Source organism: Myotis daubentonii, chromosome 9 (genome assembly GCF_963259705.1).
Source record: "Myotis daubentonii chromosome 9, mMyoDau2.1, whole genome shotgun sequence".
Classification (NCBI taxonomy): Eukaryota; Metazoa; Chordata; class Mammalia; order Chiroptera; family Vespertilionidae; genus Myotis; species Myotis daubentonii.
In genome coordinates, this window is record NC_081848.1 from 68995677 (window position 1) to 69012390 (window position 16714).

The 16714-nt window shown below is 54.6% G+C and overlaps 2 protein-coding genes across 9 annotated transcripts in view; one reads left to right on the top strand and one right to left on the bottom strand.

Annotated features, from left to right (window-relative positions):
• Positions 1-513: 513 nt before the first annotated feature.
• Positions 514-10969, top strand: ARFGAP2 (ADP ribosylation factor GTPase activating protein 2). 4 transcript variants are annotated; one of them, XM_059709450.1, is made up of 17 exons: positions 514-666; positions 837-955; positions 1496-1568; positions 2086-2217; positions 2300-2383; positions 3180-3261; positions 3540-3593; positions 4232-4273; positions 4632-4684; positions 5098-5234; positions 5336-5467; positions 7226-7354; positions 7431-7565; positions 8776-8902; positions 9050-9143; positions 9241-9359; positions 9762-10969. In XM_059709450.1, the coding sequence occupies exons 1-17, from the start codon at positions 595-597 to the stop codon at positions 9780-9782; spliced, it is 1605 nt and encodes a 534-aa protein (XP_059565433.1). In that variant the 5' UTR covers positions 514-594; the 3' UTR covers positions 9783-10969. The 4 variants fall into 4 exon arrangements, with proteins under 4 accessions (XP_059565433.1, XP_059565437.1, XP_059565434.1 ...); XM_059709454.1 differs by lacking the exon at positions 5336-5467; XM_059709451.1 differs by lacking the exon at positions 4232-4273.
• Positions 10970-11018: 49 nt separating this feature from the next.
• The window catches only part of CSTPP1 (centriolar satellite-associated tubulin polyglutamylase complex regulator 1), a 156960-nt gene continuing 151264 nt past the window's right edge, over positions 11019-16714 (bottom strand). For 4 of the 5 annotated variants that reach the window (XM_059709464.1, XM_059709462.1, XM_059709465.1 and 1 more), the window contains 4 exons: positions 16496-16691; positions 15746-15855; positions 13265-13328; positions 12334-12995 (listed from right to left, as the gene is read on the bottom strand). In XM_059709464.1, the coding sequence (XP_059565447.1) occupies positions 12821-12995; positions 13265-13328; positions 15746-15855; positions 16496-16691 (545 nt within the window). In that variant the 3' untranslated portion in view covers positions 12334-12820. Of the gene's footprint in view, positions 11179-12333; positions 12996-13264; positions 13329-15745; positions 15856-16495; positions 16692-16714 lie in introns of those variants that run through there. The other variant, XM_059709463.1, reaches the window with a different exon arrangement.

The window sequence follows — 16714 nt, forward strand, 5'->3', positions numbered from 1 at the left end:
CTTGGTTGGCGTGAGGCAGCCAAAGCTCGAGGCGGGGTGCCGACTTCTGAGCTTGGTGGGGGCGGCCCAGCCAGTCTGTCTTCCCTTTCGGGCTTGTGGTACCTTGAGCGCTTGGTAGGACTGTTAATCATTACTCACCCGCCGGAACCGGCCCCAGCTACGGCCCGGATCCCCCGACTCGCAGCTCACGCCCGCTGGGAGGCGACTCCACCTTCCGAGGGGAGGGGAGCGCCCCGACCCGCCTCTCCCCTCCCCTCCCCTCCCCGCCCCGCCCCGCCCCGCCCCGCCCCGCCCCGCCCCGCCCCGCCCCGCCCCGCCCCGCCCCGCCGGCCGGCCCAGCAGGGCGCCGTCGCACCGCCCTGGCTGCGGATTGGCCCCGGCGGGCGCAGCGTGGATGCGGCGTGGTTTGAGGAGGCGGGGCTCTGACGTCTGCGTCGGTCCCGCCGGCGCTCATTGGTCCAACTCAGGACGAATCGCCCCACCCCTCGACGGCACCTCGCGCCGCGGAGGCCGACCTCGTGCCCCGCCTTCGCGGCCGCGGATTGGCCCGCGACGGGGCCCGTCAGTCGCGCTGGTGTCTGGGAAGGAGAGAAAATGGCGTCCGAGCCGAGCAAGACCGAGATCCAAACCCTTTTTAAGAGGCTTCGCGCAATTCCGACCAACAAGGTGCCTGAGCGGGAGGCGCGCGGGGTCTAGCGCCGGCCGAGAGGAACTCTCCCGGCTCCCCCGGGGCCCGAGGGAAGGAGAGGGGGCGGACGTGGGCAGTTTTCCTGGGTGTCAGTGCCCGGCCTCCGCTCGGGGTCCCTGATCATTCGCTCATCGCCTCCTCCATCCAGGCCTGCTTCGACTGTGGCGCCAAGAATCCGAGTTGGGCCAGCATCACGTACGGTGTTTTCTTGTGCATTGACTGCTCCGGGGTGCACCGCTCCCTGGGTGTCCATCTCAGCTTCATCAGGTGGGGTCTCCTTATGGCGGCTGTGTTTCTACCCGGCCAGGGCTTTGCGCTCAGCAGGGCAGAGTGGCGACCTGGACGGTCCTGAAGTCGGTGTTCGGAAACCTCCCGGCCGGGGTCCGGTAGCCTCCCACGGGAGGGCATCGCCTGCGTAGACCCCTGACCCCATAGACGGTGCGTTTCCGCGTCTGGGTCAAACTCCCTTCTTTCCTGGCGGCCAAACTGGACTCTCCGGACGTTCGGTTTGGAGAAAAATTAGCTGCACTGCCCTTGTCGTTGCTGACGTGTTGGTCGAGTACGTCTGAAGTGAGACCGGCTGTCCTCAAGTAGAAAGCCAGGTCCAAGCTTAGGGCCTGCGAATTCAACCGCCCCCTGATCCGGAAAATAATTAGCGCCCGTTTGACCCTGAGGCTGAGGAGCAGAGCTTTCGTGGGCAGGGAGCAGGGGAGGACATGGGGTGGCGGGGTGGGGGCGGGGGGCGGTGCTGCCGCCCGAGACCACAGGCGGGCCGGGTCTGCTGGTGACACGCAGCCTTGCACACAGGTCCACAGAGTTGGATTCCAACTGGAGCTGGTTCCAGCTGAGGTGCATGCAGGTCGGCGGGAATGCCAATGCGGTAAAGCCCCTCCCCGCCATCCTCTCTGCCCTCGTTCTCCCGCCCGGGACTAACCTGACCGTGACCCCGGAGGAGGCCCCCTGGTTTCTCTGTTCAGAGGATTCTTTGGGCCATGGCAGCGCTGTCCATGGCTCTCCAGGCGTGGAAATGGGTCACTGATCCTCTCAGAGGGGCTTCAGATGGAAACTAAAGCGGACAGAGGTTCCCGGGGGAAGGCCGAGGGGGTTGGGGCCTCCAGCCATCTGGGTCTCGGCCTGGGTGGGTGGAGGGTGGGCACAGCGGGGACGGCATGCGGTCCTCAGGCGCGGTTGAGTGAGGGCTGGGCCTCGGTCCGTCATCCCCGGACGGGAGGCTGTTTTCCGCGGGGATTCCCGAGAATCCTTACCTCCGTGAAGAGCTTTACCTCCATTGTTTATACAGGATAACATCTCCTGTAACTGGGCTGTTAGAAGGGGCTGCCTTTTACTCTGCTCTGGGGAGAATCACCTGTAGCAGCTCTCCTCTCTTTATTCTCCAGACAGCTTTCTTCCGCCAACATGGATGCACAGCCAGTGATGCCAACACCAAGTATGATAGCCGAGCTGCCCGGATGTACCGGGAAAAGATCCGGCAGCTGGGAAGTGCAGCCCTGGCCAGGCATGGCACCGACGTGAGTGCCTGGTCCCGGGCTGGGGGGTGTGATGAGGAGGGATATTCAGAGCCCTGTTTGAAGCGAGCCTTGTCCTTTCCAGCTTTGGATAGACAACATGAGTGGTGCTCCCCCCAGTCACTCTCCGGAGAGGAAGGATTCTGATTTCTTCATGGAGCACACTCAAGTGAGTACCCACAAGGACTGTTTCCCGTGATTGCTGCTGACAGGTGGTTAACTGGCCAAGGCCGTCTGTGATCCTGGGCATGGATCCCATTCGCCTTGGTGTGATACCTCAGACAGGCCCAGGTGCCTCCTCCTCCCGGAGTAGGTGTGCAGTGTGGCCCTCCTTAGGAACGGACCCCTGTCTGTGGACGGGTGCTAGGGAGGAGGAGGAGCATCTTGAAGGCTCTAGAGGTGTGGGGAGCCTCCAGCAGCTTTTCCTGGACTCTTCCCCTGTCAGAGAGGCACTTGTGGCCGGGACAGTGAAAGGAACCTCCTCGGAAGCCCACCCTGGGCGGAGGTTCCCCCTCCCCTGGCGCTGGGGCTGATGTGAGACTCTGTCAGTTTGAATCCCAGCTCCTCTACTTGGCATTTCCAGGATGTGGCTGAGTCACTTATCCTGTCAAAACCCAGTCTTTGCAGTAGAGATGTATCTGCTTTACAGGGTTTGTTATGATAATTAAAGTTTTTGTGTGTGAAAAGCTGTTAGACTTGTGCCTGGCACATGGTAAGTGCCTACTAGTTGTTAGTTGTTATTAAGTTAGGGGTATGGGTCTGAGTAAATAGTGGAGGGGTGGAAGTGGCTGCTAGTTTCCTACTTCTTTCTTCCATAGTGAATAGCAACTATAATTGTACTCACTACCTGTCAGTCTCCTTTCCTCATGGGCTTGGAGTAGGGCCTGGTATCCAGAAGATACTTGTAGGTTCTTTGTGCTCCCTGCAAGCTCATTGAGGTGTCTGTGATCTGGCTTCCTTTTCAGCCCCCTGCCTGGGATGTACCAGCTACCGACCCCGCAGAGCCTGAGCAGCCAGCCCCGTCTACAGAAAGCAGTGGATTGGCACGTGAGTTCAGCCCAGAGTCCAACCAGGAGCCCTGGTTCTGGCAAAGGCCTCTGAGTTGAGACATCTGGTCAAGGGAATAGGAGTAGGGAGTGTCCTATATCTCTGGGTGGGCTGGGATGCGTTTTAATCCCTTGGAGAGAGTAACGGGCATTCCTTTATCTTTTGGTGGCCTCAGCTGAGGAAAGCCAGTGCCTCCTACTCTTGTCCCCTCATCTCCCTAAAGGGAAGTCACAGGAAGCTTTGAGCCTTATACCTAACTCCCACCATTGCATCCACAGAGCCGGAGCATGGCCCCAACACGGACCTGCTTGGCACCTCACCCAAAACTCTGGGTCAGTATGACAGCTGGTGGGGTGGGGTAACTGGGAGAGGGTCTTTTCAGATCTGCTGCTGCCTAGTCATATGGACTGAGGCCCCAGGACACTGAGCATCTTACCTCTCTGGACTGGGACTGGTATTGAATTCATGGCTTCAACATCAACTGCAAGGGCTTGAGAGCCAGGCCTTTGAATTGATGAACCTGGGTGGGTTGGTGTGTAAGGCCTGGGTTGGCCTCCTGGTGTGGGGCTGGCTCTAGCCAAAGTGTGGAAAGGCCAGCGTGAGACTGGACATCTAACCCGAGGTCTGAGGCAGGGTTGGCCTTCTGGTCCATTTCATGGGATTGGGGGACAGCTCTGAGCTGCTCAAGGCTGGAGGTGACATTGTCCTTTCTTAGCCAGGGAGGCCTTTCAGGTCTTTGCTACTCTTTAGTGTCCTTCTGGCTCAGGTGAACAGTCCATTTGCTGACCTCGGTTTGTTCTGTTGACCTTTGGGGGTTGGGGCAGGAAGCCAGCAGGAGGCTGTCAGACTGGTCACATGAGAAGGCTGGCATGGCTTGGTCTAAAGCAAGGCTCTGTAGAGGCTCTGGGCTTGGGAACTACATGGAGGCCCTGGGTGGGCCCCTTGTTAGCCACAGTCTGTTTCTCTCCAGAGTCCATGTATCTGTCACCCAAAGGGGCCCTTCCTGCCAGAGGTAACCAACAGCCACGTGGGGAGCCTAGCCCCTTGCACGCAGCTCCCCGCTTCAGGAACTGAGGCTGATGTTTGGCATCTGCCCCCGCCTAGTGGTCCTCATATTTGTTCAGGGACTTTGTCTCTGCTGCTTCAGGTCTAGTTCTTGTCTCAATCTGCTGGGAATCCCTTAATCTTGTCTGTCTTAGGCTTAGACTATCCTGACACCATTAATTGGAACTGATGGTGGCAGCTTTGCCTTCCCTGCCTGAAGCTATTCTTTTTAGAAGCTCTTGCCAGGAAACTGCATGGTGTGGACTGAGCTGCTGCCTCTGACCTCCCTTTGTCTTCACTCATGCCTCACCTTGTTTCTCATGCAGAAATGAAAACCTCCCTCATTGGCAAGAAGAAGCCAGCAGCCACTAAGAAAGGGGTAGGTGGGGAGAGGCAGTATGGGAGAGTGGTCAGGAGCCAGAGTCAGCCTGCCAGTCACTGGCTATGTGACTTTGGCAAAGGTCCTCAACTTCTCAGAACCTTATCTGTGCAAGGGCTGTGAAGATGCCTATCTTCAAGGGGCTCCTGGAGGAGTCCGAGATTGTGCACACAGTGTGCTTGGGACATGCTGGTCTGGTAGACATCGGGCCCTGAGGCCTCTGCTGGGACTGTGTGAGTCACCTCAGGCCCAGCTCTAGCAGAGCCCCTGTTCTCCCTCTCGACCATGCTGACTGGACTCCTATTTTTTACCCTGGACTTTAAAAAGGAACCGTGTGGGTGTGCTAGAGTGCCTGGGAGGGAGCAGGGGACATTGTGGTTGGCAAGGCCCCCATCACATGATTCTCTTCCCAGCTGGGTGCCAAGAAAGGCCTCGGGGCCCAGAAGGTGAGCAGCCAGAGCTTCAGCGAGATTGAGCGGCAGGCCCAGGTGGCAGAGAAGCTCCGTGAGCAGCAGGTGGCTGATGCCAAGAAGCAGGCCGAGGAGTCCGTGTGAGTGTTTGCCAGAGGGGCCCTGGTTCCTGTCGGGTTGGGTGGGCAGGTGGGACAGGTCAGGATGGGTGCTGGCCTCTGACACGTTTATTTCCTCCAAGGGTTGCCTCCATGCGTCTGGCCTACCAGGAGCTCCAGATTGACCGCAAGAAGGAGGAGAAGCAGCTACAGAATCTGGAAGGGAAGAAGCGAGAGCAGGCAGAGAGGTTGGGCATGGGCTTGGTGTCCCGAAGGTGAGACTCGGCTCTGGGGTGCGGCATAGAAATTCCATTGTTCTCCCGGGAACCACTGCAGGTTCTTCCCCGCAGTTTGGGTTCTAGGCTTAGTCTTCCTTCGAGGCTGAGTGGATGGTTCTGTTTATTATCTTAAGGCACCTAGTACAGTGCTCGGGACAGTAGGTATATGCTCACTATTTGTCGAATGAATGAAACTCTGGATCAGGTGCTCTTTCAATAGATTCAAGAGACTGGGACAGTGGTGTTTTTTTTGTTTTGTTTCTTTTTTTCCGTGTTTCTTAATGGGAGTGCTGATGGCACTTTAGGGGGGTGGGGGGCAGTTCTGTATTTTTCAAGAACTCTGAGAACTGCAGGGCTTTTAGCAGCCCTGACCCTTGCCCACTAGGCCAGTGGTGCTGCCAGATACCAACACCTGGAAATAACCCCAGACACTCAGATGTCCTCGGGTTGGACAGTAAGCTTTCTGTTTCGGGATGTTGTGTTGCTGTGGTTTCTTAAAAACAAGGGCTGCAAACCAATTTTGGTATGCATTATGTTTGCTCTCCACTAAGAGTTAATATCTGGAGGTTTCAGTAGTACTAGGTTTTTTATCTTTTAAAATCGGAAAGTCTGACAGCGCTGGGGCCAGCAATCCTGGCTACCGTCAGCTTGTGCTGAGTGGTGGCTGCTCCTTGAGGGGGCGTGAGCTCCGCCATCGACCGTATGGACTTAAACATAGCAGTCCTGTGCACAAGGTATTGTGACCCCTTTTCACAGATGAGAAAATTGGCACTCGGAGCATTTAAGCAACTTGCCTGAAGCCCACAGATCTAGTAATTGACACCAATAGGTTTTGGACATAGAACTGTATGATTCCAAATTCAGTATATTTGGCCATCATGCTCTACTTCTCTGGAAGAAGATGATTTGTCAGAACATGTGCTGGTCGGGTTCCGTGCTGGTTGGATTCCAGTTATTTATTCCCTTTCAGTCTGTGTGCTACTAGTGTAACACAGCTAATCAGGGAAACAAAATTATAATCCTGAGAAGAACTTTAGGTCTCCTCCCCTGCCCTGTTTTGGTCATAAGAATTACTGGGTTAAAGGATATGAACAATTTTTCAGTTTTTTTTCCTCTTTGTAGTGCAAGAGAATCTTTAAAGCCAGCCCACCCTATTTAAAGCCCTATTGCAAAATATTCACTCCTAATTGATATTTCTGTGTGAATCTATTTCAATGAAATTAATCCCTAAAGAGCCTGTGCGGAGCAGAGCACAGTAAAAAAGTGAGGCATCAAGACTTGGTACTGCCTGCCCAGCTCTGCCTCTAATCACTGGAAACTGGACAGCAGACCCAGGTCTTAGACTCTGTACTTGTTAGTGCTCTCCTCCTCTTAAAAAACAGGTGAGATAATTAAGAACTCATCCTTTGATCCCATTAGGCTCATTTCCCTGGTTCTGGGGCATTTTTCTTCTTTTTTGTTTGCTTGTGTCCATCTGGGTGAAGGATGTGGCTCATAGTTCAGCAAGTCTGTTGGTACTGTCACTTGGTGCACATTATTAGTTGTTTGGCAGGGAACACTTACTCTGAAAAAACATAGCAGGTGTAGAAAGTTGAGGGTGTGCTCTCCCGTTGAGCACAGTTCTGTGCACAGGTAGTGGGAGAAGGCTCTGGGTGTGAAGGAGAACCCACGCTTATGCCAGCAGCTGGGTCCCTTCTTGGGTGGTGACACGAGTGTTCACCACCGCTCTCACGCCCGGCTCTGCTTTCTCCGCAGCTCCGTCTCCCACTCGGTGCTGTCTGAGATGCAGGTGATTGAGCAGGAAACTCCAGTGAGTGCAAAATCCTCCCGCTCACAGTTGGACTTATTTGATGATGTTGGTACTTTCGCCTCTGGACCTCCAAAGTAAGACTTGTTGGGGTGAAAACTTGGCCATTATATTCCTCATCAGGTTCTCTGAGTCATTCCACTGTCTCCCTAGGTACAAGGACAACCCCTTTTCCTTGGGGGAAAGTTTTGCTTCCCGCTGGGATACAGATGCCACCTGGGGTATGGACAAGATGGAGGAGAAGGAGCCAGAAGTGACCATCTCAAGCATCCGGCCTATTTCAGAAAGGTGAGTGGTCTAGGGCAGCACTGTCCAGTAGAACTTTCCATGATGGAAGAGTTCTGTACCTGGACTGTGCGATGTAGCCACTAGGTATGTGGCTACTGAGCCCTTAAAATGTGGCTAGTGTCACTAAGGAGCTACATTTTACATTTAAGTTTAAATGGTCACATGTGGCTAGTGGCTCCGGGTCAGACAGTGCAGGAATCTGGCTTTGGTTTGAGCTGTGCTTATCGTCACAGAAGGTCGAGCAGCCTCTTGTTCAAGATCCATTTCTTTGGCAGGAGGGGTCTCTGATTTTATGCTTCAATCCTTACCTCCCAAGGGTTATGTGTCTTTGGCCCCATCTTATTTTATTTTCTTTTTAAAAATATATATATTTTATTGATTTTTTTACAGACAGTAAGGGAGAGGGATAGAGAGAAACATCGATGAGAGAGAAACATCAATCAGCTGCCTCCTGCACACTTCCCACTGGGGATGTGCCCGCAACCAAGGCACATGCCCCTGACTGGAATCGAACCTGGGACCCTTGAGTCCACAGGCCAACGCTCCATCCACTGAGCCAAACTGGTCAGGGCTTATTTTATTTTCTTAACAGTTTATTCCATCTTAATCTGGGCAGTATGTTTAATTAATAAATTATCTGCAAATCATCTCTTTGTAAAACGGGGACATAAGTAATGACTTCACAGGGCCACGGAAAGGATTAAATGTAATGAAACTTGAAACACCTATCCAGCATCTGTGCACGTCAGTGCTGAGTAGGAGTGACCATACACCTTGTCATCCACACTGGGATGCTTTTTGAGAGCAAGGGGGGGTGCTGTTAATAGTTATGCCAGGAGAGTACGTATAAATCCAGGCCAACCGAAACATGGTCACCAGTGTCGGGCAGTTGTACCTAGGAGGAGAGTGGCAGTAGTGACATTAAGACACCCCAGACCTTGACGAAGCTGTCGTGGTTGGGCAGAAGCCTTGTCCCCTCCAAACCACACTTGCACGCCACCTAGTGGAGGTAAGAGCAGCTCTCTGCCTTGGCCTCCATGTGGAGAAGGGAGGGGCCTTATCCAGGGGAGAGGGCCCCTCAGTTCCAGAGCCAGTCAGATAGGGCCTTGGTAAGCACCCCCAGATTTGCCTCTGATCACAATAGGATAGTAACACCATCCCCTGACAGTAATGGGAAGGTTCAGAGATGGTGTTCCACATCCTCTCTCAGAGTCACAAACCGGAAGGAAGTGGAGAGCCGGAGCTCAGGCCTCGAGTCCAGTGAAGCACGTCAGAAATTCGCAGGAGCCAAAGCCATCTCCTCTGACATGTTCTTTGGGCGGGAGGTGGATACTGAGGTGAGTAGAGTTGTCGACCCTGAGGCTAGAGGCAGCGGGTAGAAGCACTGTCACTGTCACTAGTTTGGGCTTTAGCACTAGGGTGGCTGGCCTGTATGAGTTCTTGGGACGTCGGCAAAAAGATCCCCAGCCTTTTCTTCACCACAGTATGAAGCCAGGTCTCGGCTACAGCAGCTCTCAGGCAGTAGTGCCATCAGCTCTTCAGACCTCTTTGGGGACATGGATGGAGCTCATGGAACAGGTAGGGACCAGAGGTGTGGGTACCAAGTGAGGCCTGTGAGTAGAGGGGGAAGGGCTTCCTGCAGGCCTTGGGGTCACCCCTTTCCTTGCTTTTACAGGCAACGTATCTCTGGGGAATGTGCTCCCCACAGCCGACATTGCCCAGTTTAAGCAGGGTGTCAAGTCTGTGGCCGGGAAGATGGCAGTGCTGGCCAACGGTGTGATGAATTCTTTGCAGGTGAGGGGGGCTCCTTGCGTGGGAGTGGGAGAGGCCTGAAGAGTAGTGCTGGAGGCTGGCCTTCACCACATCCAGACACTGCCGCCGGGTAGCCCCTCAGCCTGAGGGAGAGCTTTTCCTTTTCCTGGAGGGCAGCTGCACTGATTCCCCCCCCCCCCCCCCCGTCTTATCACCTGCACTACTTTTTCCTTTCTCAGCTTCTGTGAGATTGGGCAGGGTTCCCCCTTGGGATCTGGCCACAACCCCTTTCCCGAGTCACAAAAAATAAAACAATCTCTGCCGTGGTGAGATTGGTGCCCGTTTCCCCCACACCCCCAGTCCCAGTCCTGTCCGGTGTGCTGCGGGAGGGTGTGCGTGCTGGGTTGGAGGTGCTGACTTAGTTTTTTCTTCCCCCATTTCCAGGATCGCTATGGTTCCTACTGACCCAAGCTCCATGGCGCAGGCATATGGTGGTGACAGCAGCAAAAACCTCATGATTACCAGGCCAGGGCTGCTTGCCTTGTGGTTGGGGAGGAATTGTTACTTTATGTGTGGTATGAGTGGGGTGGCCTTTGAGGACCTCTGGTGAGGGGATGGGCAGAACCAGCCCTTGGCCTCTGCCTATAGATGGAGCCCCTTCCTTCTCCCTCACACCCTCTCCTGTGTGCTAGATTATTGTCCTTCAGTCCTGCTCCCAAAGCTGCTGCTCACTTGTCCTGCCATGCTGGGAGGGAGGGAGGGCATCTCCTCAGGGTGGCTTATTCTGGGCCCAGCCCTTCTGATAGGGAAAGGGAGAAGTTTAAGGCTTTTTGGCTGGCTCTAGGATCCTTCCAGGTTGTCTGGGGGTTTGGTCCCTGACCTCTGGAACCGGCGGGGACGTCTAGGAAGCATTCTGCTAGAGACCAGCCCCCAGAGGACGGAGGCTCTGGACTTGCTGCTGCTGTTGCTGCTGCATTGGCCTCTTCTGGGCCCCAGGAGAGGGCAAGGGAGACGAAGGACCTTCGTCTGGGCCTTACTAAGGGCTAGAAACTTGACCTGGTACCTAAAGGTGTCATTTGGGATCAGACTGGAGGCCAGAGTGATGATCTGTCCCACCACCCCTTTCTATAGTGGTCATTGGGAAGGTTACTTTTCCTGGGTGTGTTGGAGTCCTTTATTGTCCACGTGGACTACAGGACCCGTCCCCTCGAGACTCTGTTCTTTTCCCCGCTTGGTGGCCATGGCGAGTCTCATCTGCACTGTGGTGTCCTGCTTTGGATGCAGAGGACGTGGAGATGGAAGCAGGCTGCTGGGGCTCAGCTTTCTTCCTCTACATCATCCTGGGCTTAGGGGGGCCTGGACAGCACCCCACCAGTGAGAGCACGAGGTGTCTACAGAGCTGCAAGCCTCGCCCCCCTGGTCACTGGGCCATGCACTGTATCATTCTTGGTGCCATCTTCCCTTGCCATGCTGGCAGTGTAGGCCCACTGCACCCTCTGTGGGTTGAGGGTAAGGCTCCCAAGCAACACAGACCACTTCCCACCACCCTCTCCCCCAAAGGGACTGGAGTTTCTTTCTGGACTGTTTGTATTGAAACATAGTGGTGTCAAATAAAGCCCCAGCAGGGCCCTGGGCCTGTTGGTCTGAGTGAAGTGGTGTCCTCGCTGGATCCTGCCCCCTGCCCAGTGCAGGCCCCTCGCCTCACTGTCTGGGCTCCCACCGATATGGGTAGGCCGTCCGTGCCGAAGCTGAGGGCACTTTCTCCAGGGCCTCCAGCTTGTCTCTTCTCTGAAAGCCAAAGTCCCCTGGCTTCTCGGCCCTGTGCTGCCTCGAGGTCCGGTGCAGCCTCGACCTCACCACCCTGTTGCACGCGGAGGAAAGAGCTGGTGTTAGTTGGCCCCGGGGCTGGGGGCAGGCGAGCAACCTCAGCAGCCTTGTACCTCATCCCAACAGTAGGCTTGATGAGGTGTTTCTCAGTGGAGTTTAATAAAATATACAAACCTTAATGGAATCCTTTTAAATCTAGGAAGAAAGGATGTGTGTGTATAAACCCCTGGCTTAGTAACCCTCTTCCCCTATAGGGGCTCTCAGAACATCTCTACCATCTTAGGGGTCTGCAGAGTAGTTAAACCACTGGTCTGGAAGATGGATTGTTAGAAAGGATGGGTGGAGGGAGCAATGGGATCTCTACTAAGCCAGTGACTTCCAAACCATGGATCCGGGACTTTCAGCTTTGGAATGGTCTGGAGTGTTCATAATCACAGACTTGTGCCCCACCCAAGCTGGAGTTGAGTAATTGCATTGTAAACAAACTCCCCAGGTGATTCCCATGCATACAGGACTTTCCAGCTGCTTTTAACTAGTTGGAGGCCGGATATGGTTGTGGGCCTGGAGAGCTCTCAGGGTCCTAGAGCTTCAGTAGCTCTGGATCCTCCAGTCTTGGCCCTACCGGGCTTTAGGGGCCAGCTCCTGTTAACTCCAGGGAGGTTACAGCATGTGCCGGGAAAATGTGTGCGCTCAGTCGTGGAACCTTTGGCTTTGGTTCAGAGGAGGCATCCTGCTCTGCCTGGTTCCCTGGGTGGGTTTTGCTTTCTGGAGGACCCCTGCCCTCCTTCGGCCTTGGCTGGAGGATTGTACTCCTCAGGCCTGTGTCCACAGCTGCATCCCCACTGCCCTAACCCTGAGTAGGTGCTTGGCAAATGTTGAATGAAACTCTGGCTAGAAGGCTCTGCAGTGCTGACCCTTGGTGGTCAGGGCCTTTAACATTATGGGAACCTGGCCTTGAACCCTCAGAGCATGTTCCCTGGAGACCCATTCCGGCTAGGAGAACCTTTCCTTTGAAAGGCTGTCATGTGCAAGAGGTAAGCCCCTCTGTTCATTATCTGAGGGAGTTCTCCAGGCTGAGTGGTCCTCTGGCCGCCACCTCCTGGAAAAGCTGAGATGCTGGCACCAAAACTCCAAAATCACCCCTTTCCTTCACCCCCCTCCTTCAGTCTAGTGAGTTTAGACTCACCACTTAGCAGACACAAGGGACTTTATTCATTTCATGTTTAGCTAATTGACACAGGAGGCTTGAAAGTGAAATGGTCTTGCCCACCCTTCGTCCCATCATGCTAGTGGCTCTTTCTCCAGTAGAAGGCCACTGTGATCCTGTCCTCCCATACTGGCATCACCGGTGCCACCCCTGACCATGCAAGGCCCTGTGGCTATTCATGGTCTTCTCTCCTGGAGTTGCTGTGAGATGAACCTTCTCTGGGGCCAAGTCCCTTCCTGGTGACCTCAGTTCAATCTGCCATTAGCTTGGCGCCTGGGACAGGGAGAGTAAGCTAACTTTCTTGAATCACTGCTTGGGTTGGCTGATATCAGAACCCCTGGCAGGTCTTGGACTGGGGCTGTTATTTGGCCTTTCCGCCAGCAGAGGGCAGCATGGCACATGGACAGGAGGAGTTGGGTGGGAGTAGGAGTTGGGTACAGGGTGTTGTAGGCAGGACCCTTCAGACTCCTTAAATCTCGGATTCGTCTGTCTCTTCAGTGGAGCCATCGCTCTCTGCATCCACTTTGCGGGCGTGATGGAGGGGTCTCCAGGAAAAGCCAGCCCGGTGAGGGGTCCGGGAAGGCAGGCAGCTGGCCTCTGGACTGGCACTGACTGAGTTGACCAGGTCTGGGATCTGGGCCAGCCTGAAGAAGGAAAGAAGCCCAGAGGGCAGCAAGGTGCCTTCTGTCCAGAGACCAGGACCTCCACACACTTGCATTTGGATGAAACCAGGGGCTGTATTCCCAAGGGATTCAAGGGGACGATAGATACCTCAGGCCTCTGTTGGCCCCTAAGCTCTTCCCTGACTGATGGGGATGTTATAGACGAGCACTATGACCCACGATGGGGCACTGCCATGTCCGATTGAGGTTTGCCCCCACAAGGGGGCAGCACCTTCCCACCTGACACTTACAGCCGGTCCAGTTCCTCATCCATGGCTGGGTCATGCATCAGGTCCCCTTTGTCAGGCAAAGCTCCTAGGAAATAATGGGGGGAGAGGGGGTCATAAAACTCAATCAGACTCCTGTCAGATGCCACGGTGCCCCCACCTTCATATCTGCTGATCTACGATCTGGGAAAGAGCTTTACAGAGAAGTTTAAGAGGACTGCTATCAGGGCAGGGAATCTTGGGTACCGATGGATAAATTTAATGTTTATAATGTTTAATAGCCCTGGTGCCTGCCCCCCACCCCCCGGGGCAGTGACTACAGCTAAGGAGACATCCCCAAACCTCAGGTCACTGCACAAATAGTGATCCCCTTCCAAGACGAGATGGTGGGTTGTGAGCTGGCCTTCGAGGCCCCCCAGTATTTGGCTAAAAAGCCAGGGATACAGGATATGGCTCAGGCTAACCACAAAGACCAGAAATTAGATTTGTGCCCCCAAATCAGGGTGACCCCACTTTGAAGACTGGTAAAAAAGGTTGCCTCAGCTCCTCCAGGGGGGTTCCCACGGGCCAGGAGCAGACCAAACTGGCATGGCCGGAGCCAGCTGGAGAGCTGTCCCATCTCTGCTGTCACCCATTGCTCTCAGCTGGTTTCCTCAGCTATAAACCAGGGGAAATAATTCTTTGACCTTGGGGAAAGGTGAGAAGAGAGTCTTGGATGCTCCCCAGAGCTGGGAAGGAAGGTGGAGCTAAAGTTTGCAGATAAAAGGACTCTCACCAGCAAATTGTTTAGGGAAAAGAGCTCATTGGTAGAACCCAGACCTGGCAATTAACAATGCTGGTCTGTAGAAAGCCTCAATCTTAAAATTACCTACCTGGCTCCAGTTCAATTCCCATCTTCTCCAAAGCCTTTTCAAATGATGCCTCCTGGTCCCTTTTGCTCTAAGTGGTTTTCAAACTATGTCCCCCGGAGCCCTCTCTCATTTTGTGGTGTGGTGGGTGCCTTGACGACCAAGGGAACAAACGGGCTGAGCCCTGGGTGCAGCCGGAACTCCAGATTGCTCTCATGCCCGGGAGAAGCAGGTGAGGGCAGAGACTACATGCTTCTTCCCATCTCCCACTCCACCAGCATTAGTGCTCCGTGGAAGTGGTTGACTGAATGACTGTCCTTTTTAAAGGCCCTAGAAATAGCGAGGGCATGTGGTTGGTCCAAGCTGTGATGCAGATGCTCCTTAGCTTTTCCTTTTCCTTCCTAGTGGCTGTTACTGGTGGAGGGTCTGGGAGGATGGTCTGTTACCCAGGAGTGTGAAAGAGGCCTAAGCAAACCCCCACCAGTCACTTCCAGCTGGTGGCCTTGGCCACCAACCTCACTGGGCTGAGGTGTCCCCAGACCTGTGCATGCCCCAAGCACTGACTCAGAATAATGGCTGTCAGGTGGCATCATGGCTGAGTGGGCCCTCAGTCAGTATCTACAGAGCACCCTAGCAGGATCTAGATTGTATAAGATCTAAAGCATCTAGCCCAGTATTGGCCTACTGTGGCTGGCATTTAACGGATGTTAAATTTCCTTCCCTTGACCCTGTCCCCTCAACTGGCAGAAGGAAGGGGAATTCGGAGTGGAGTGTCTCTTTGGGACTCAGGAATGGGGGATTCCCAGCACACCGGGGTCCTCTCAGAGAGAGACAAATAAAAACCCCTTGCCCGGCTGGCATGGCTCAGGGGTTGAATGTCGACCTAGGAAGCAGGAGGTCATGGTTCAATTCCTGGTCAGGGCACATGCCAGGGTTGTGCGCTTGATTCCCAGTAGGGGGTGTGCAGGAGGCAGCTGATCAATGATTCTCATCATTGATGCTTCTATCTCTCCCTCTCTCTAAAAATTAATAAAAATATATTAAAAAACTAAAAATATATTTAAAAAAAAGAACCCCTCAAGCTCTGCTGAATGGTGACCTGGGAGGGCAAAGGGTGTGGGAGAGGAGCAGGGTAGGGGGGGAGGGGGGAGGTGAGTGTTGAGAAGGCCAGCCAGTGAGAATAAAATGGTGGACAGAAAAGACTGGGCCAGTGCAGGCCCCTCCCCTCCGTTTGCTCTTTTTCAGATGAATCAGATTCTTTTCCTAACTGGGAAAAGGCCTCCCCAGATACACCTTTGCCCTTGATATGTAATCATCCAGTGCTCCTGAGTAAACAGCGTTATGTCTGCCAGGCCTCTCCCTAAATTGAACTGGGGGTTCTCTGGGGAGGGGCTGCATGGAGGGGTCTTCATGTTGGGGCAGGGCTGCGGGCAGGGAAGGCCGTCCCTCCCCATGGGAGTGCGAGAGGTCTGGGAGGGCACAGTCTTGTGTTGTGCATATCCTGGCTTCCTGGGCCTCAGAGTCTGGCCCTGAGAAGTCAAGGCAGAGGTGGTGATGTCCCTCCTCCTGGGACCAGTCGGCCAGTGGGGGCCAGTTCCTCTGGGGCTTTGTACTGTGCGGCCACAAGAGGCTGTGGCCACAGCCAGCTCTGGCTTACCGAGGGCTTGGCTGATTCCACGATGCTTGGAGAGAGCCACAAGGAACCCGTAGAAGGTCAGTCTCTGAACGTTGCTTAGGACCTCTTTGACAAGTGCTGGGGGTGGGCAGCTGGAAGAGGGAATACATGCCGGATTCAAAGACGAGCCAGTCTGTGTGGCATCTCTTCATCCACACCTTCAGGCTTGGGAAGGACCTGAGTGTCCTGGGGGCCCTAAGACCCTGGGGGAGCCTGGCAGATGGCCAGGAGCAGGGAGCAAGGCCTTGACTGTGAACATGAAGGTCATGTTCACCATTTGGTGCTTTTACTGGGGCGGTGGGGGGAGTGGGAAGGGGATGGAGACATTGCAATAGGTAACAACAGCCTCTTCTAGAAAGAAACCAAAAGTGGCTGTGCTGTCTCCAGTGGACTGAACCACACAGGACAGCTTTACCCTCCCTTCCTGTACAGTGAATTGGTTACACAGCGCATGTGTTCCCTTCTCTCTAAGACGTCAAGGCCAGTCTATGTCCCAGGAAGAGAAGGGGGCCAGGCTGGTCGTCTGCGGTGGCCTTGCCCAAATGAAAGCAGTCCTCCCTAAGAGAGCACCTGGTCGGGGGGCAGATGGCACTGTTCTAACTTACACTGTGCCCATCAGGACCCTAGAAGCCCTGGACCAACGGAACAGCCTGATGGAGGTCTGTCCCAGGGCCAGTGGCCCACATTCCCTGGCACCAGTGGTGGTGGGGGTGTCTACGTGGACATTTGTACCTGTACTTGTGCCGGTCACACAGGCTCTCCAGGCGCTGGTAGAAGAGCGATGCCTCGACCCCCTCCAGCATGCTGGCCTCACCCAAGACGGGCCGCTGGCGGTGCTGCCCACTGGACGATGTTGGCACAATCACTGTGTTGGGGTTCTTGCCTAACAGTAGGTCCTGGTAGATGGCAGCCACACTCTCCAGGAATTCTGGGTACCGTGGAAGAAGGGGA

Coding starts and splice junctions, on each gene's coding strand:
- ARFGAP2 (XM_059709450.1), top strand. CDS start 595: ATGGCGTCCGAGCCGAGCAAGACCGAGATCCAAACCCTTTTTAAGAGG. Junction 956..1,495: donor GTCCATCTCAGCTTCATCAG/GTGGGGTCTCCT, acceptor CCTTGCACACAG/GTCCACAGAGTTGGATTCCA. Junction 7,355..7,430: donor TTCGCCTCTGGACCTCCAAA/GTAAGACTTGTT, acceptor CTGTCTCCCTAG/GTACAAGGACAACCCCTTTT.